Source organism: Chionomys nivalis, chromosome 9 (genome assembly GCF_950005125.1).
Source record: "Chionomys nivalis chromosome 9, mChiNiv1.1, whole genome shotgun sequence".
NCBI classification, from domain to species: Eukaryota; Metazoa; Chordata; class Mammalia; order Rodentia; family Cricetidae; genus Chionomys; species Chionomys nivalis.
Window position 1 is genome coordinate 42,708,411 of NC_080094.1, and position 20,341 is coordinate 42,728,751.

The 20,341-nt window shown below is 45.5% G+C and overlaps 1 protein-coding gene across 1 annotated transcript in view; it reads right to left on the reverse strand.

Annotated features, from left to right (window-relative positions):
* Cds2 (CDP-diacylglycerol synthase 2) overlaps window positions 1-20,341 on the reverse strand; it is a 46,493-nt gene continuing 26,152 nt past the window's right edge. Inside the window, exons 4-13 of the mRNA XM_057780921.1 lie at window positions 19,308-19,405; window positions 17,400-17,539; window positions 17,061-17,119; window positions 16,202-16,284; window positions 11,658-11,745; window positions 10,956-11,024; window positions 10,022-10,174; window positions 7,398-7,517; window positions 6,910-7,013; window positions 1-6,508 (exon numbers count right to left, since the gene is read on the reverse strand). Of these exons, the coding sequence (XP_057636904.1) occupies window positions 6,376-6,508; window positions 6,910-7,013; window positions 7,398-7,517; window positions 10,022-10,174; window positions 10,956-11,024; window positions 11,658-11,745; window positions 16,202-16,284; window positions 17,061-17,119; window positions 17,400-17,539; window positions 19,308-19,405 (1,047 nt within the window). The 3' untranslated portion in view covers window positions 1-6,375. The remainder of the gene's footprint in view (window positions 6,509-6,909; window positions 7,014-7,397; window positions 7,518-10,021; window positions 10,175-10,955; window positions 11,025-11,657; window positions 11,746-16,201; window positions 16,285-17,060; window positions 17,120-17,399; window positions 17,540-19,307; window positions 19,406-20,341) is intronic.

The following is a 20,341-nucleotide window of genomic DNA, read 5'->3' on the forward strand; positions in this document are numbered from 1 at the left end:
TAGAATTTAAGATATGTTTATTTGTTTAATAGGAACATTCAGGTATATAAATAAGGTAAATACTTTCCAATATACAATATATCACATTCTTACACTGCACTGAGAAGAATCTACATGTGTTCTATACAATCCTAAGTGCAGAGAGAAGGGCAGGGCATGGTGAGAACACTGATTTAGTAAAGCCTGGCTTAGAGAAGTTACCCAACAGGAACATACACGCACATATCTATCTAAGAGAACTAAGGATTGTCACATGGATGCCACACAGCCAAGTGCTGTGTCCCAGGCCCCCGTCTGAGGACAGGAAAGCGGCCAGGCAGTGTAGGACAACTGGATTCAGCAGGTCCCGCCACACAATGAAAGAGGCTAAGAAACTGGGGTGCTCTGTGCCGTCTGCCACTGTGATCCCCACTGCTGTTAGGAAAGTGTTAACTTCAGCTCAGACTCTAGAAGGGGCCAATGAGCCTAAGAATCCCAGGATAGATTTTCTGAGGTGATTTCTGACACCTACAGCCACCAAGGAGCACTGAACTGGCCTGAGTCTACCTTCGGTTGTGTGACTCCCACCCCGTCCCCTGCTCTCGGTCCTGCTGCTGTACCTGTGACTTCTCCCGAAGTCCCTAAACTGGAAAAGAGTTGCTGCCTCCCAGGGTCTCCACTTGTTCGCTTTGCTATTCAGCCTTCGACACCTGCTCAGTGTTGTCCCAAGACAGAAACCAAGAAATGAGAGAAACCTCATACAAAGAACTCATAAACACGTGTGCACATTCAGCTCACTGCAAAACACTCTTACCCCTTCTCTACATCAGTGTTCCTTTGAGAAAAGCCAGAAAAACCAACACACAAACCTAACGGGTGAGAAAGGAATTCTAGTAAGGGGGCAGAGGTGGCTAAGAAGGTGACACCTAAAAATTTCCCTTGGGGCAGATGGCCATGTGGCAAGTCCTTCTGATGCTGTACTCATTCAAAGTCCTTCAAGAGCTAGAGCTGGGCATGGCCACGGTCTAGGAAAGCAGTGTCCCAGGACCTCTGTCAGCACTGGACTTCTCTCTCCAGATAAAGGACTGCCTGGTCCATCAGATGGCACAGTGAAGGAGGAAGGGCCAGGGCCGGCAAACACAAGTCCAGAAGAGCAAGAGGAGCTCCAGTCTCTGGATTCTAGCAACAGGCCTGCAGGTCCCATCAACACCCTGGGATACTCCACAGTCTGAACCGAAGTTCCTACTCACGTGGTCTGAGAAGCTCCGGGGTCATGTTAGCCAATGCCATTCAATCAAAGGGAAGGCTTGTCCAAGACACACACCCACATACACACTTACTCTCTCTGTCTCTCTCTCCTTCCCCAATTCCCCATGTCCATTCAGAAAACCGATTAAACATTTCTCCATTCATGATTAATAATTATGTGTATGGGATCCTTTGTTAATCTAGAACAGACAGAAACACATCACCTGGCCTCAATGGTCACCTGCTGTAACCTGTTCTTTTAAGAAAGAAACGCAGGGTGGAACGCTTGTGGTGTCAAGAGCACAGGCATGGCTTTTAGGCTTCAGGCTGGTGTACTGAGCAGCAGGATTGTTTTCTCTCTCCTGTCTATTCCTGAAAACACACACCTGGAGAGAGAACCATGGATTCCTGCAGTGTACAAGAGTGCAGGCTTTGGTTGGGGAAAGTGGGGTTCAGAGCAAGACAGGCCCTTGCTGCCCAGGGTGAGGTACCCCCAGGTCAGAGCAATCTTAGCCACAGGGAAAAAGGATGCAGCCTCACACTGTCCCTCAGCCAAGGTGGCTTCGATACCATGGGAAACAGCAAGCTGCTGCATAGGACTCTTCCCACTGAACGGCTGAAGTGCTCCTCTTGGGAGGACAGTGTGGTCACTTTATAGGACACAAACAGCAAACTGCGTGCAGGCAGTGGGAACATGGGAGCTGAATACCCAGCAGCCCATCAGTGTGGGCCGAACCACTCATTGAGCTCAGTTTAAACAGAATAAAAAAAGCAACTACTGTTTATTGAGTGCTGACTATGTGCCAGGCACCTTGCTAACCACATGCATTAGCTCAGGAAATCCTCACAAGCGTCCTCACAGCCAGCTGCTTGGGAGTGAAGACTGCCAGCTAGCCTGGAACCTGGCCAGATGGAGGCTGTCTGAGCCTCAGTTCCGTCTTCTTCACATTGTTCTCATTTCTAACCCAGAGCTTCAGTCTTCCCATCCTTAAGATGGGAGAACACCTAGCCAGAGCGTCCTCTGGAGTGAAGGAGGTAACGCATGCAAACCCTTAGCACTGTGCCTGGCGCATATTAAGCACTATATGTTTGCAATTGTTAATAACACACTGCTGCATTTCGCCAGCTGGAGAATAAGATAATGAGCCGGGCAGATAGGAACCGACGAAGAGGAAGAGTGGGGACAGGGTCTTCAGACAGCCAATGGATTTGAAGACCACTAGTCATCAAACTCTAGTTTTTGCATATTCTGCCCTTCTACTCTCAGAACCATCCCATGTCCTAAAACCCCAACACTTCAGCATACAAAGCACACCTCTCAACTACCCCCAACATCACGGTCTTTTGACCTTTGAAAACAACAGTGGCCAGCCCTGTGAAGCAGCAACCCAACGGTAACAGTCTCCACCCACAGGAGAACCCAGGGCCCATGTAGGGTCCCTGCCAGTCAACTTGAAGAGAGGAAGGCTAGAGGAGGCAGAAGGTGAGCCACATTCTAACAGAACCGGTCAGCGGCTAGGAATGCTCCTAAGCATGGACTCACCCTGGAATAGCGTGAGGACAGGCTAGGATGCTGCAGATGGACCTAGCAAAGCCTTGAAATAAGGACCCTCCTCTACCACTTGATCCAAACCCCAGCACCCTCCATAAGGCCCCCCTCAACCAGGGAAACTGAATCAGGAAGTGGACGCTAATAATCTCTTTACAAACAGGATGCTGAGCAGCTGACTAGTGTGATAACAGGGAAAGGAAGTTTCATTTGCCCAAGACAAGGGAGAGTCTGAAGCGCTGCCCAAGAATTGGCCTCCCCTCTTCGGAAGCTGACAGTTCCTTCTGGGCACCCTCTGTACTCTGTGCTCCAGAGTCCACCCATAGCTGACTACCTTGTGTCAGAGCTACCCTGCCACCCTCGCTCAGGTCTCCCTCCTCATCCTGACCTGGGCAAGAAAAATCACCCTCTTCCCACATGGGCCAGTGAGCAGGAACAGTGGGCACAGACACGAAATACTCTGAGAGACAAGGACAACATGGCTCAGATGTTCCTAACAAGAAGCTTTAGCTGTGTTAGTCCACTTTGGGAGTGAGGAAAAGTCTCCCCTGGAGATCTACCTCAGGCTAACTTCACAAGAAAAGTGACTGCCACACAGTCTTGTGTGTGAGATACCCTGTCCAAGTCCTTACGTCACTCCTCCACCCAGCTCCTCGACAGGACTGACCTCAGCTTGCCATGGGCTCGGTAAACTCAGGGATACATTCAAATCTGGCTCTTGCCAATCCAGCAATTAGCCCATAAGGTCTTTGTTGAGTCTTCTGAAATATCATAAAAATAGTTTCACAGTCCACCTATATAAGATTACATGTTAGATTTAATATCTCTGAAGACCAGTTCATGTTTACTACAGTACATTAGGAATAAATGCATTTTAAATGTGGTTATAAAGCACACACTAAAAGGCTGAGATTGTGAAATAGGCTGTGTGTGTGTGTGTGTGTGTGTGTGTGTGTGTACACTCTCCAATTTAAGGACTTCATTTTCAGAAGATACAAACATGAACTTTGTTTTCACACTGAGGTGGTTAAGAGGGTGGGAATAACACACAAAGGGCAGGCTCCATTTCCTGGGAACAATCGTGAACAAACTCACCAGGGAGCCATCATGGCTTGTTCTGTCAGCCTGGGTTCTGCGACCCCACTATCACCGGTTATAAGCTAATAGTTAGCTAAGCACTGGCTCAGGCCTTGCCCCGGGACCTAAGAGAAGGAACACTGAAGAACTTCAGAACTTCAGGTGTGGGGACACAAAGGACTAGACATTTCCCATCCTGTGAACAAACTGTGAGATGCAGCATTCTGGTTCACCCCAGGCTCTCATTCGAGGGTCCTCAGGAGGCTGCTAGGAATAGTTGGCATACAAACAGAAAAACAAAACCCTCTAAATTAAAACTGCACAATTCTTACAATCACACAAAGTGGAAATATAAAGCCATGCATGAAAGTGACAAACATTAAATTCATAACAAGGAAAGGCACAAAAATTTTATTTCTGACAAAACGAGTGTAAAGCAAGTTATGTGAGCCACTGAGACCTGCACGGTGCGTGTTAAAGTCGACTCTCGGATCCTGACTACTTAATGGTACAAACAACATGCTGTACAGACACACGGTGGCACTGCTCTCCTGGCTACTTGACTGGAAAGTCTCCTGTTTCCCAGGAACTCATAAAAGAATAAAGACCTCTGGCTGGCAGCTCCAGGGAGCACCGACTTTCAGTGTTTTAGGTGCCAGCAACTACTTCCTCAAGCCTCAACTGCTGCTGCTCAAGACTGAGTCTTGGCTGCTGGGGACTGGAGTGCCTTCTCTATCTAGTCTGGTGATCCAAGGTCATTTTTCAGTCAGAAAAGTACAGTCTCGTTCCTAAACACCACTGAAAATCTTAAGAAGACACTGACTCATCCTAAGAGCATTTGTAAAATACACCTGAGTGTATTTCCTTTTTTGGGGGCCCAAGACATGACTCAATAGCAACAGGGGCCTCTAGTGACAGGAACTTCTCTGGAGAGTTACAGAATTGGTGAACTTCCAGGGTAAGTCAGAGAAGGAGAACCCTGAGAGCAAAGCTTCCCAGCCAAGGCCACACAACCCAAACCCAAGGCATCAGGGGGTTCAATGCAGCCCTGGGAGCTGAGAAAGAAAAGCCACAAGGCTGACGTGGACGTCGAAGCTCAGAGCCAAAAAGCCGTTCCACCCCCACTCCCATGTGGGGCGCATGGTGGCGCATGACAGACACTCTGAGAGCTGTCTGTTTATTGGAGGAGATAGAAAGGCTAATTGAAAACAAACTGACACAGACCAATGTGCTTAAAGCAAGTCATGGCGCCCTCCTCAGCAGTGGGTACACCATGGCCCTGGTGTTAACATGCTTGGGGCAAGTTCTTTCTCTGCCACCTGCTCCTGGGCCTGACAAAGAACCAGCCTCTCGACTTTTCAATTTCAGCTTATGCTTAGGAAGGAAAAGAACAATCACAGCTTACACAAACAACAGCAAGAGGTCCCCAGTAACATATAAACTACATCTACACTGGTCACATTTCATAAGAAGCGTACAATAAGCCTTGAGAAGATTAGCCTTGCTGTAGTACCGAGCAGGACTCAGGGACTCTGTGAAGAAATCTGGATATGACTGAAACCACATAGGGAAACAAGAGACTTTTAAACACACAGACACACACTCACCTCAAGAGTACTATGTACACAACACAGCAGCAACACAAGTGGGCTTCCAGGCAAGGGGTATGTGAACCAAAGCCCTCTGCTCCCCACCCCTCACGAGTCCCCAGATGAATCAGCAGCAGCAAACCCACAGCACAAACATGAGAGCCTCAGCTCTGAAAGACACGGTCTGCAGGACCTCCTCCAGAAGTCCTCGGAGCCTGCGTGGCGGGGAAGGCTGTGGCAGTGCATTCTACTGCATATACCTGAAATACTACAGTGTGGGGTTCTCTTTCCAGACTTCATCAATTCTTCACGCTTTCTGAGAAAAATGAAGCCTGAAATCTTTCAGTCTATATGGTGAACGCAAACTAGGAGCAAAGCTCCTGTGCCCTCTGCAGGATTTTGGCTTGGACAAGAAGCTTATCTGATCAGTAAGCCTCCCCCTCAGTTCTACAGAGGGCAGCCCTCCACTGCTCCCAGGCAGGGATGCCTGCAGAAGCCCCAGTGAAAGGTGTCAAGCAAAAGCAACGAGGCCATGAAGCTGTGCCGGGTGGGAGAGTCTCTCTATTAGACACAGACGAACGGATGACCTCTCAGATAGCCCAGAAACTAGATGGGTGGGGGTCAGAACCACCAGCAGACCCCGAGCTGGGCAACACTGTCTTTCATGTTGTTCAATACCTGTACTTAAGAAACCCAAATGGTTCTTCCCTGTGACTTCTTTGCAAGTCAAAGCTATAACTTACTCACAGCCCACACTATAACCAGACTGTATATACAGATTTTTAAAAAACAAAACTCACAAACTTAAAAGGGAGGGAAAAAAAGACAGTGAGTTCTAGCTTTTCATTATCTAAGTCACAACATTTGGGCTGGCCTTGGTGACCGGCCCCTCTCATTCAGTCCTGCTCCGGCTCTCCTGGCCCTGGGTGGACACTACTCGTCTTCCAAGGCAGAGGTCAGAATCCCCTTGTCAGTCAGGTGAGACTTGAGTGTGTTGAAGATGTGGAGCTGCTGATCCGGCCGCAGTGTCAGAAACTGCTGAATCAGTTTGCTCGGGTTTGGGCCCCTACAACAGAACAAGAAGCATGACTGAGCAGGGGAGGTCACTCTGCTGGCCCAGTTACCCAAGTGGAACTCTGATCTGTAAATTCACTGTTAGTAGAGGGAGGACCTCAGACAATCCATAAACATTAACAACTAAAATCCACATTCAAGCTTAGGATGGATTTCACTGAAATTAAGAGACTGATTTGAGGATACCATCATACTTAAAAAATCCAGTCAGTCATGGTATCACACACCTTTAATCTCAGCACTCTGGTGGCAGAGGAAGATGGATCTCCGAGTTTGAGGCCAGCCTGGTCTATAGAGAGAACAGCCAGGGCTACACAGAGAAACCCTGTCTTGAGAAAAACAAAAAACAAAAAAAGAAATCCACTCATGTGGTTCGGGTGGAGGGAACCGTACCTGATAAAGCTGGCAATGTACACATTGACAAAGGTGGCCATCAGGTACTGGCAGTCAAAGCGATCCATGATGCCTCCGTGACCAGGGATGGTATTGGCAAAGTCCTGTTGGAGCAGAGAAAAGAAGGGTGAGCCTGGCCTCACAATAACCAAATCCCAGACTAAAAGATCCACCCCATAGCAGAGCCCTGCTGGGTAGACAAGGTGATAAAAAGAGTTATAGAATCAAATGCTCAGGTAGTCACAGAATACAACTAAAATCACACAATGTTCTTTTGTTGAAAGAAACTAACAAACTAAAAACTGACTTTTACTTTCGCTTACTGACCCCCAAGTCCAGCACATGGGTCAAGAAGAGCAGACATTAAGTGCCAAGGTACATAAACTGGTATGGTGGAGGGGTAAATGCTGACGGAGCAGGGCAGAGAAGGGAACGTGGATGGGCAACATGAAGTGAGGGGTGAGGGATAGAGAGAAGCGGTTCCCTACTTTGATTTTAAAGGCTCGTTTGAATCCACTTGCGAAGAATCCTCCAAAGGGACCGATGAGAGAGGCAAAGGTGGAGAGAGCGATGCTGTGGATCTGGAAAGGGTACATCCTCACTGTTTTCTGAAGAGAATAAGTGAAATTCAAGTCAAGCAATGGGCAAGTCTGGCTTTTTACAATTATTGGAACAAGTTAATAAAACTAGTTCTCTCTTTTTCAATTAATCAGAAGACTGAAGGGCTGGAGAGATGGTTCAGTGGTTAAGAGCACCTGCTGCGTCTGCAAAACCTGGGTTCAGTTTCTAGAACACATGGTGGTCCTACAACCACCCATAACTCTAGTTCTAGGAGATCTGTTTTATTTTCAAACTAAATCTCAATCTTACGATTTTATCAATAAAGACTCTGGAGTCAGGTGCTGGGATGAAAACCTGCTAGCTCAGAGAAGTCGGGGAGCAACCAACCAACTGACCCTCCTCTTTAGCCAACTTCAAAAAAGAGAGAGCTTCTCTTCCACAGTCTCAAACCAAAAAGGCTGCCAAACTCAAAATCCTTCTCTACTGCTTCCTGTGTTTCTCTATTCGTTTTCCTGACTCTCCCTTACTCTCTACCACTACTTCCTGTCAACTAGTTGCTGGCTCAGCCTCTTGACTTAATGTTGATTTTATTTAATTAACATAATCTCAGGGTTCACGGTGTGATCAAAAATTCCACAACAGATCTCTCACCCTCTTCTGGTCTCCACTGGCACTGCACACACATACAGCCCTAAAAGCAAAACCCTCATACATATAAAAGAAATTAACTAGGTAAAAAAAAAAAAAAGAAAGATTGGTCCTTGTTTTTAGTTAAAGTTTCTAACATATGGCCCAATAGTAGATAGTAAGATATTCTGGCCTGGAGTAGTGGTACATGCCTATAATCCCAGCACTGGGAAGGCAGAAGCAGTAGGATAAGGAGTTCAAAGGTACCATTAGCTACAGAGAGTTTAGGGCCAGTCTACACTACATAAGAACTTGTCTCAAAAAAACAAGTAATCAACTTCCTATACTGTTTTGCAGGCAATATATAAGGAAATCCAGTCTTAGCCTTACAGAGAATATAATTTTAAAAAGATGTGTATTTTAGCAGTCTTCTCAGAGAATTGTGGGCATTCTTTATCTTTTCACCAGAACTTGACAGGCATAATTTCTTAAAGCTTAGGGGCAGGCTGGGGAGATGCTCACCAGTTAAAGTACTTGCCCTACAAGAGGACCAGAGTTCAGAGTCCCAGAACTCTTGGAAATGTTGGGTGTGCATGACTGCCAGCTGTAACTCCAGACTCTGAAGAGGATCCCAGAATAAGCTGGCTAGCAAGAAAGCATAGTGCTAAGTTCATGATTCACTCAAGAAGCCTCAAAAGAATAAGGTAGAAGAGCAATTGAGAAAGGCTTCTGTCGTCAACCTTAGGCCTCCACACACATGGATGTATATAGACACCTAAAAATATACACACATTCATGCAACCACACACACGAAGAGAAGAAAAATATCTGAGAGCCAGGTGGTGGCACACACCTACAATCCCAGCACTCACAAGGAGGCAGAAGGATTCCAAGTTCATAGTGAGATCCTGCCTCACAAAAACAAAAGCCAGAAGAAAAGTTAGGTACAGTGTGGAATCTGAAGTCTTCCTAATGAATTTTTGTGCTTCTTCATATAAATCCATTGGTCTACAATGTACTGCGGATGGATCTTTACCCAGACACGACTATGAACACCATACACCGATCATCTAAGAAACACCAGGTCACTGTTATGCAACTGTTATGCAAACGTGGGCACATTCTGTCATGTGAGGTCAGACAGCTTTGAAGTGCCAGAAAACTACCATGTTCACAATGACAGATGCATGTTTTCAAAATTCTCATTTTCACCTGAAATGTGGATTTTTATCACTGTAACAACTATCAGTCATTTTCTTTGAAGTGACAGGCTTACTTCATTCTTCTCAAGAAAAATGTCCCATTATACCCAAGTCTTTTCAAATAAAAACTATACTAAGAACTGAGCAGCTAGTTGAGCTCACAACTTACACAACTGTACGTCTTTCTTTCCTTGGAACACACTATGCTTCAGCATTTGGCAGAAATACTTTCTGTGTATTTTCCATTTCAGTACAGAGAATATTAAAATGGTGTCGAGGATCGGAAATATTTTAATGAAGTTACTAATTTTAGAATCCCATCAAGGGCATACACAAGAGCAACTGTCTTGTCTACATTTGCCAGGAAGGTATAGCATGAAGCAAGCAATCAGGAGCTAGTCCAGGCAGGGCTGCAGTTTTAACTCATACCCAAATGTCACAAATTTTCACCACTAATTCTGTATCATTAGAAGATGTCAACCCAGAGAAAGAGGCACATATTTAGAAAGCAGCCAGGACTTCACAGACCCCTTTAAAGAGATCTCAGGGTCCTCTAGGAACCCACACAATAAGAGAACCACTCCTCTAAGTGACATGAAGTTGGGGAAAGGTCTCCTCTATCCCGATCCTGATCCAGAGCTCAGAGTTCTGGGAGGAGGGGAAGCTAGCACCTCTGGAGGGAATCCCTCCCTGCAGCCACCCAGTATGTAAGTGGCACATACCCAGCCAACTACTGACTGGACCACTCCAGGGATGTTGTACTCCTGCAGGCGGAAGAGGTCAGACGGCTCACAGTCCACCGTGAAGCTGTTGGTGTCATTGTTGTATTCCACAGGACAGACGAAGCATCTGTACCCAGACATCACATAGGAGAGCTAGGGATAGAGAGCAGAGGGGCAAGCCGGAACATCAGCTGTAGACATCCAGCCTGAGGGCCAGCACCATGATTCTCAGAGTTCCTCCCACCTTGCTCACTGGATGCCATGGGCTCAAAGAAAAGTTTGTGTTTCACTACATGTACATTTTACCTGAATTGTTAAGCAAAAAGGTTCATATGTCTCACTGGGGACACACACATATATGTCCAAACACAAACCTTGAAAAAAAAACCCGGGAAAGATCTGAGCAAAGAGCTGTAAGACAATTCTTCCCACCTATGGAGCCCTGCCCCCATTGTGCTAAGAATCTCTAAAGTCAGTGCTACAGAGAAGCCATGGTAGGGATGTGGTGGGGAGGGTACAGTAACAAGCAGCCAACACTAGAAAAGGAAAGGACTGAGAATCAGCAGCAGGGAACAGTGTCTTCAAAGGGCTAGAAGATTGTACTCCTGGAAAGCCATATGCAGAAGAAAACCTTGAGAGGAAGCAACACTTCTTACCTCACCCCTTAATCCAAGCTGCCAGTCGCCACCCCAGTCTTAGTTTATCACCTGGTGTCTGGGTATAGGAGGACATATAGGGTATGCATGGGCCATACACAACAACCTGAGAACTGGAAGCTGCCATGCCAGTTACAAAACTTGTTCTTTTGAGCAAGGTCGGCACTGGGCAGGAAAAGTCTCTGGTTTGGGAAGACATATTCTCCACTCCTGCACAGGCCTCTGAAGACAGTGTCAGGCCCTGTCCCCTCCCCATCCAGACAGTAGTTATCACCTACCAGAAGGCCAAACACCACAGTGGCAAAGAAGCCCCCAATGAAGCCTTCCCAGGTCTTCTTGGGAGAGAGCTGCAGACAGAAACACAATGTCAGCAAAGGATAAGTCTGTAACTTCAGTCTGGTGCTTGGTTACTTAGGAAAAGTATTTCCAGCCAGGTGTGATGGCACAAACCTTTAATCACAGGTCTAAGGAGGCAGAGGCAGGAGGATCTCTTTGAAGCCAGCCTGGTCTACACAGTGAGTTCTAGACCAGCCAGGGCTACACAGCAAGACCATCTCAAAAACATACAAACAAGAAGTATTTCCACATAAAAACCCTCTTCAATTAATCATATCACTTTCAAAGTTCTCCCCAAAAATGTTTTTCTTGTTTCCTATCCTATGTTTCTCAGATTAGTTTTTCTAGTCCATTAGTGACTTACACATTTATTGTATTATAAAAATATACATTAGTACTAATAATCAAAGACCAGAGCCCCAAAAGTATGTCTACATAAAAATATTTTATTTGGTAGGTTTTTGGAAATAAGTATTTGCCTATTTCTCTTTGGGCTTTTTTTCTCTCTTACATATCCCCGGAGTGACAAAAGACAGGACTAGAGTAGATACACACCAACAAGATTTCTTCTCTAATCCACTGACAAGCCACACAGAACGCACTACCACCCACTGGGACAACCCATATCAAGGTGACCCACTTACCTTAATGAGCGGGGTCCGACCAAAGAAAAAGCCAAACATATAGGCCATTATATCATTACAGATGACACACGAAATGGGAACAATGAACCTAGAAAAAAATCCGAGAGAGGAGTAATTCTACCAAGATGATCTCAGAAGTCTACCAAAGAATGTCAGTAATAATTCAGTACCAAGATAACTCATGGTGTATTTTTAACTCTTTAAGGTTTAAGTTGAGAAGAAAGAAAATAAATACGGGAAGAGGAAAAGAATCAGTGAAGTGGGAAGGAAGAAAGGGCAATAAGAGGTGAGTAATGAAAATATATTGTATACACATATGAAAACATAATAAAATACATTACTATGTCTAGTTGATTATCTATAAATACAAATTTTAAAAGAAAGTAAGTCAGGCATGGTTGTACAAGCCTCTAACACCACCTGGAAAGGATAAAAAAGGATTGCTCTAAGTTCAAGGCTGGCTTAGGCTACACACAGATACCATCTCTAAAAAAAGCAGTGGAAGAACACACACCAATGCTGTATCTAGAGCCTGGCACATGACTGGTATTCAGATGTTCACGGAATGACTGAACAAATGAAGACAGCATTTTATAAATGCCATCTGAATCTCTTTCATTACAAAGTAGTACATGAGCAAGACAATAAACTGTTCAAGGTGAGGGCACTGCTTACTTCCCACCTTTATTCTACTCCTCAAAACAGCAACCTAAAATCTTTTTCTGCCTAGTAATTATCTTTATGTTTTTAAGTAATACACATCATATACGTCATACTTAAATTTCCCATGTTAATTACTAGCACTAATATTCTCTATGTGTTTGAATGAGAATGGCCCCCACAGGCCCATTTATGTGACTGCTTGGCCATCAGTTGGTGGAACTGTTTGGGAAGGATTAGGTGTAGCCTTGGTGTATCACTGAAAGCAGGCTTTGAGGCTTCAAAAGTCTAAGCCTTCTCTGTGTGTGTATCCATCTATGTCTCTATCTCTGTCATGGACTTTCCCCAAATACAATGTTTTCTTTCATATTTTGGTCATGGCAACAGAAAAGTAACTAAGACCAACTAAAGCCCAGGGAGTGGCCTATTGCTGTAACAGGCCTGTCCACGCTGTTTGTGACTAGGAAAGTAGTTGAATGCTGTACCAGAGTTAACTTGGCAGTTCTGATAGGAGCTTAGTAGTGCTCAGTGGACTGTGGATGCTCAGCTCAAGAGGTTTTAGAGAACAGTATCAGCAACTGAGCCAGAGACCATTCTTGTGATAGTTTCACAAAGAATGTGGCTATTTTTGCCCCATCCTAAGAATTTGCCAGAGGCTAAATTGAGGAGTTTTGGACTAATTTCGTTGGCAGAGGAAACTTCGATGGACAGCCTAATGTTGACTCTGCTGTGGTTACTAGTGATCACTCTTCTGCAGATGTTCAATGGAAAGGAGAAGTGGGGTAAAAAGAAATGGAAAGTGTTCAGTTTGAGGAGAAAAAAGAACCAAGAAATTTAATGTTGGAGCCAAGGTTTGTGCTGAGAGAGATGAGGAGAAATGGATAAAGTGAGTGCTGCCCTCAAGGTAAGATATCACCCAGCTAAACCTCCTACAACTTGTGAAAAGTTTTGCATAAGAAATTACCTGTTCCTTAGAGCAACAACAATCAAAGTTTATGCAAATGATATTCAAGGAGGAGGTCAGTTTCCATCCTCAGCATCAACCAAGTGATTCTGGCTTTATTCATGAAAGATACAGAAGCAAAGGGGTTTTGGAATCTTCTCCCTAGGTTAAGGAAAGCTACTGAGGACAGACATGTGGCAAGAGAGTCCCTGAATGGAGACCCATAATAGCCTCTGTTGTGTGAAGCTGTCAAAGTAAGGCCTGGATTGTACTGTAAACCCCAGAATGTTGGAGGTACCAGAGCTGTAGGATACCAGTCAAAGAGAGTTGTACACAATAAGTGGAATAAGCCCAAGAAAAGAAGTGTGCTGTAGTCGGCAACGCGGGGAGGAGACATCTCCACCTCTGACATGCGACATGGAGCTACAGGATTTTGAGTTTGCCATGTTGGGTTTGGTCTTGCCTTTGGTCCAATATTTCCTCACTATACCCCATTTCCTCCCTTGGGATGGTAATACAACTGTTTTGCCATAGTATGTTGAAAGTATACAATTCTGGGGGAGGGGCAATATTTGGGAGGAGGGGGAGGGAAATGGGAAACGGGGACAGGTGGAAATTTTAATTAAAAAAGAATAAAAATAATTAAAAAAAAAAGAAAGTATACAATTTGTTTTTTTGATTTTACAGGGCATTACAATTAAGAAATTGCCTTGAATCTCAGAGATTTTGTACTGTGAAGCTATTGAGTCTGAAAGATTATGAAGACTTTTGAAGTTCAAATAAATACATTTTACATAAAGATATGGTCACAAGCCTACAGGGGCCAAGGAGTAGACTGTCGTGGTCTGACTGAGAATGACCCCATAGCTCACAGATTTGAACACTTGGTTGTCAGTTGGCAGAACTATTCCAGAAGGATTAGGGGGTGTGACCTTGTTGAGGGAGGTGTATCACTGGGGGCAGGTTTCAAAAAGACTAAAATTTCTAATTTTAGCACTCTCTCTCTCTCTCTTGCTCTCTCTGTTTCCTGGTTATAATAAGTTCAGGGTTCAGAGATATGCTTCTTCCTTGCTCCTCCTCTGCTGATATGTCCTTCTCAACAGAACTGGTCCAGTCCGCCCCTCACTTCACTCTGATACTGTTCTAAGTTCCTCTGTTCCAGTCTAATATGCTGTATGGAAATTGTGGATTTCCTGGCTTACTCTGAGGGAGTTGAAAGTGACGGGCTCTTCAGCTCCCACAGCATTTCCTTCATCGAGGCTTCCAGTCATCTCTAGTCTACAGAACTATGATAAGGCCTTCATTAGAAAGGCTAACATTAGCCACAAATGATCCTCATGGTATGCTTGGCCCTGAATTTAGCACTCTTAAGAAATACCTAGCTGGGCGATGGTGGCGCACGCCTTTAATCCCAGCACTCGGGAGGCAGAGGCAGGCGGATCTCTGTGAGTTCGAGGCCAGCCTGGTCTACAAGAGCTAGTTCCAGGACAGGCTCCAAAGCCACAGAGAAACCCTGTCTCGAAAAACCAAAAAAAAAAAAAAAAAAGAAAAAAATGAAAGAAATACCTAACAAAAACCCAGACAGGGAAGGAGCTGGTGGGTGCCTCCCGGGACCATTACACTTGTTATTAATATAATACATAAAGCTAACACTTGGCCGGGCGATGGTGGCGCACGCCTTTAATCCCAGCACTCGGGAGGCAGAGGCAGGCGGATCTCTGTGAGTTCGAGACCAGCCTGGTCTATAAGAGCTAGTTCCAGGACAGGCTCCAAAGTCACAGAGAAACCCTGTCTCGAAAAAACAAAACAAAACAAAACATAAAGCTAACACTTGGAGGCACTCTTTAGAGGTGAATACATTCTGAGATGAAGCTTGTGGGCTTGTCACCCACAGCATTTACCATCTCTCACAGTACGCCAGCTGTGTCCTGACCATCCCACTGAGGGCATCTAGCTTCTCCAATCAGCCTGTGACTAACAGCAGACAAGTTCCCACGCCCTTAAATCAGATCACACAGAAGCATACTGTTCTTCTGACCCACTGCCAGATTCAATTCTGTAGCACATTATTTATTTTTCATCATAAAGGAAATCAGTTTCCCATCTCCTTCTCCCTCTGTATGATCTTCAGCAGGATCAGGTAACTATCAATTCTTGACCTATCTGGTCCTGTTTCTTCTGCCACATGGGGAACTATCAGTTTTCAAAGCTCCCTGTAATTACTGACCTATTCACGAGTGTATGCTGTGAAATGATCTTTTTGTACACTGTGAAGACGTGTCATTCTGATTGGTTTAATGAAAAGCCAGAACAGCTAATAGCTAGGCAAGATTTTCAGAGCGGAGAAAATGCCGAGAAGAAGGTGGAGTGACGAGGCAGGCACGGAGGAAGCAGGAAAGCAGCATGGGCAATACATGGTAAAGGTAAGTAAGCCATGAGGCAGAAAGTGGAAATTGATGAAAATGGATTAATTTAAGTTGTAAGAGCTAAAAACGGGCCTAAGCTCTCAACCGAGGCTTCCATGTGGTTATTTGGGAGCTGGCTGATGGGAGAGAAAAATCCGCCTCCATGTGTATATTCATTATCTTCCTTGTTTATAGGCTGTAGGAAATCATGATTATCTAGCCTACATTATCAAGTCTGTTGCCACAGTTTTTGACCTTCAGTTCTTTAACTTTCAATGAACCTGTCAATCTAGACTAGAGTGTCTCGGAGTCCAGTTCTGAACAACAGCATCTACCTCACCTGGGAATGAACTAGAAATTGAATCAGGTGCCACTCCAGACCTATGGCAATCAACTGTAGTTTGTAAACCAGCCCACAGAGAATTCTGATGTGCTCACAGTGGGAAGCTTAGAATCGGAGGCAGAGATCCTTAGCCTGCCTGTGTATGAGAACCCCCAACCTTGAAGGGAAAAAATGTCCCAATGTCACTACTTACCATATCATTCCTTCAAACAAGTTATGGATAACAAGATGTGACTGGGTTACGACAATAAGTAAGGTCACATGGGTCCAGCCAAACTGCAAGAGAAAGGAATGAACTCTACCTACCAAGCGTATTGCCAAAGCAGCTTCAAAGAACAGGAAGGGGCAAATGAGAAACTACTGAGAACCAGGGAAGACCCGCTTTAACACCTGACTCACTGGCAGGGAAAAGGACCGAACGAGTTTCTGGAGTAGCATAGTCCTTCCCAGTGACTGTCCCATCAAAGCAGGGACTAAGTCAGACATGGGTAAGGCATGCCTGAAATCTCAGCGCTTCAGAGGCAGGAGGATTGTAAATGTGGGACCAGTCTAAGTTACACAGTCATACCCAATCAAACAATAACAGAAACCAGCAGGATCTGCCTCCTACTAGTGAATGGGTCCTTTCCCGCTCTCGAGCCTGGGACATTTCATTTTCCCACTCACAGAGACTGTCTCAGGCCGAGGCAAGGAATGACCAGCACCAACAATAAATGAGATGGAGGCTCTGAAGCAGTGCCTCCATGGCTGCATCATGGCCCTCCCTGGAGCCCACCTTTAGAGGAAAGAACTCTGAGGGTGTAAGCTGAGAGTCTGGTCTGCAGGACTCTTGTCTCCCTGTTCTATGTTCTAGATGAATACAGAACAAGCCATATCAAGTTTTGATTTGTTACAGAACATCAAAGGCCTAATTAGTTTCTACAGATCATCAGGCCAACAAACTTAGCTGGTTAGTTTCTGCAGATCTTCAAGTAAATCAAGAAATCAATTTTAATCTCTGTCTCACATACATAAAATGCACATTCATACCCCCCCACACACACTCCCCTTACCATGTAGAACTGCAGTCGGTAATGCTTCTTAACTAGACTCAGTACAAACATGCAGAACCCTAGTTGGAGACAGGAGAGAGGATCAAATGACTCACTGCATTTCTTCCTCTTTCTCTTTAGCTGAGTTAAGTGGTCTACTGACTAACTTACTTGTAACAATTAAGCAGTACAGAGATTTCATAGCCCACAGGGAAAATTAGCTTAAAGCCAATGTAATCAAAGCTGTCAGCTTGTTTCCTAGCATGGTCAGTTGACATCACAAAATTTTAACCAACTCGTACAAATGAAACAGAGGAACACGATGCCCAGAGGAGAACTGGGGAAGCACACAATACATACCTGTGAGATACAGGGTAAAGGAAATGAACCGGTGGTATTTACTGAGAATTCGCAAGGGCTCCTCTCTTTGGACCAGAGTGAAGAAGTAATCCGTCACTGTCTCGCCATAGAAGAAGTAGTTTACACACAGAAGGAAGTACCTGGAAATGATGAGAAGGCAGTGCCAGGGAACTGTGTGCAGCCCTCCTCCACGAGCTGTCAGAAAACCCCGAAAAGAGAACAGTCCACCACCTTGAGAGCTGATCTAGAAATCTATGGCACATTTTACTTTACTCTCCCTTTATTACAAACCTGGAAGTCTGTCCCCCCCCGCTTTGTGGTGTTCCCACAGCCAATCTTGGAACCCTCCAAAGTGTGCCTCAGCCCACCCCCCTAGGGTCACTCCGACTTTTCACAGGATCTCCCCATTTCTGTCAAAAGTGGTTCACTTGGCCTTGTCACTGTCTGTTCTGCTTTATCTCTTCCTTGCTTGGAACACCCCTTCATCTATCCATTGTTTTCATTCATTGCTCCAACATCATTTTAAGTAGATATGAGAGAGAGAGAGAGAGAGAGAGAGAGAGAGAGAGAGAGAGAGAGAGAGAGAGAGAGAGAGAAAGAAAGAATGGATGGACGGACGGACGGACGGACGGATAGGTAGACAGATGAGGCATGACCTGATATCCATTACCACATCATATTTTCTATAGCAGGCAGTAGCTAATGAGTTCTTTAGGCAACTGGGCTCCGTCTCAGGACATATGCTCCTTTGGAAGCCTGGCTGTGACCCAGATCCTTCACCTAGCATTAACTATGCATTTGTTTGCATCCTCTCTTCAACTGGAGGAACAAGAGGGGGAGCCACAACCAACAGCTCCATTATGCTTCTGGATACGGGATCATGCTGCATCAGCTCAAGCCCAAGCCCTCAACAGAAGAAACCAAAGAGCTTCTCTTTCCCATCTCTTAATCATGAAAAACCCCCCACACTGGGTTTATTTTCCATTGTGTGGAAAAATTTTCTTTGCAAAGTGACCAGAGCAAGGGTCAGGCCTCCTGAGTATGTAACAAAATTCAAAACACAGCTGTCTAACTGCAGAACAGCCACAAAGAGAACATCTGGCCCAGAGAGCAATCCCAAGGGCAGGTGGAGGCTGAGAGCTTGTACTACTGAGTGATGTCAAACACATGGAAGAGTGTACCCACGGCTGAGCAACTCAGCTTCCTTGGTCATCACCACGTATCTCACGCACAAATCAGTACCATCAGTCCATTAAGTCCCAAAGCAGTTAGCACAGTGAGTCTTCCCAGCTCTGCTAGAATAGCACCACCTGAGAACAGGGGAGCCAACAGCAGGTGGGTCAGGAAGGGGCTCAGAAATCATACATGCTACAGTTCTTTATTTAGCTTTTGCTGTTAGGCAGCCAAGTCTTTTTAGGAGAAGAAAAAACAGTCTCTGAAGGAGGTCAGATCATAACCATGCTGGCACCATGAGTGCCTTAGAGGAAAAATGGTTCCAACAGACGAAGCCTCAATGATCTGTTGTACTGACGAGGAAATCAAGTTCCAAAGACAGCAGCACTGACACCAGAACTTGCCAGCTCCCAGTGAGTCCAGTGAGGCGCTGGGTTGCAGCCTAAAACTACGCTGGTCTCAGGTGGGGACACAAACTGCCATCCCTGGCTGCGGGAACTAAGGAATCCTACTACTGAGGTAGTCTCAGGCCCAGACACATTCGTTTCTTCTAGGGAAGACACCAGTTACTGAAGACTCCTCAGAGACAGCCATATAATCCAGCCTATGAAAGACACAGGCTCAAAGATACCGTGCAATGTGGCAATGGCTGTCTCCACCATCACTCTGTAATCTCCTACCACAAATCACATCACCCACATCAGGCAAGGTGCCCCATGGACCAAGAGAGCTTACCAGCTGAGGGTCCTGAACCAGGGCAGGTCATAGGAATGGTATACATTGTAGCCAATAGTGATTATCTCATGGAAACACTTAATCTGAACACACATCACCTGAAAAACAGAGAAATCGGAGAGCTCTTCCTAGGGTCTTCACAGGCCTTCAGCAGTCATGGCACTTAAGAGATGTTTCCATCTTATACTGATCCTGCTTCCCCCCTTTCTCTCAGACCACCCCAGGGTAATACAGACCTCTACTTCACAATTTCTCATAGTAAGATGCACAGTCCTAGTGTCCTCATTAAACTTTTACTCTAGAATCTTCCAGGACTCAGCCAATCCTCTTCCTACTTTGAGCTTGAATATATACATTAGGGGCTCCGCTGCTTCGCTCAGCATCCAGCTGTCACCACCTAGAACTGTCTGTAATGACTGTGTTGATTACATTTTGTCCACCTGACACAAACTAGCGACATCTGAGAAAAGCGAAGCTCAATTGAGAAGAACACCTCTACTAGACTGGCCTGTAGGCCAGCCTGTGGAGCAGTTTCCTGATTGATGATTGCTGTGGAAGGCCCAGTCACTGTGGGTGCTGCCATCACTGGGCAGGTGATCCTGGGATGAATAAGAAAGCAGACTGAGCAAGTCACGGGGAGCAAGCCACCAAGCAGTGTTCCTCATTGTCTCTGATCTAGCTCCTGCCTGCAGTTTCCTGCCCTGGCTTCCTTCAGGATAGACTGTGATCAGGACATGTAAACCCTTTCCTCCCCAAGTTGCCTTTGGTCATGGTGTTTATCATAGCAACAGAAAGCCAAACTAAAACAGGCAGGGAGACTGAACTCCTGTGAACTGCAACTTCTTAATGAAAGTTCTGAGTCTGTGAGTAAAGCCCCAGGAAAACAAGAAACAAAACCAGAATCTCACACAAACCAGCAGCCAGGGTCCTTCATGCCAGTGACCCTACAGCTGGCACACGAGAAATGGGAGGAGGCTATGCTCTAGGACAGAAGCTTCTGAGAAACTTGGGGCTCCGAGCATTCTCAAAACCAA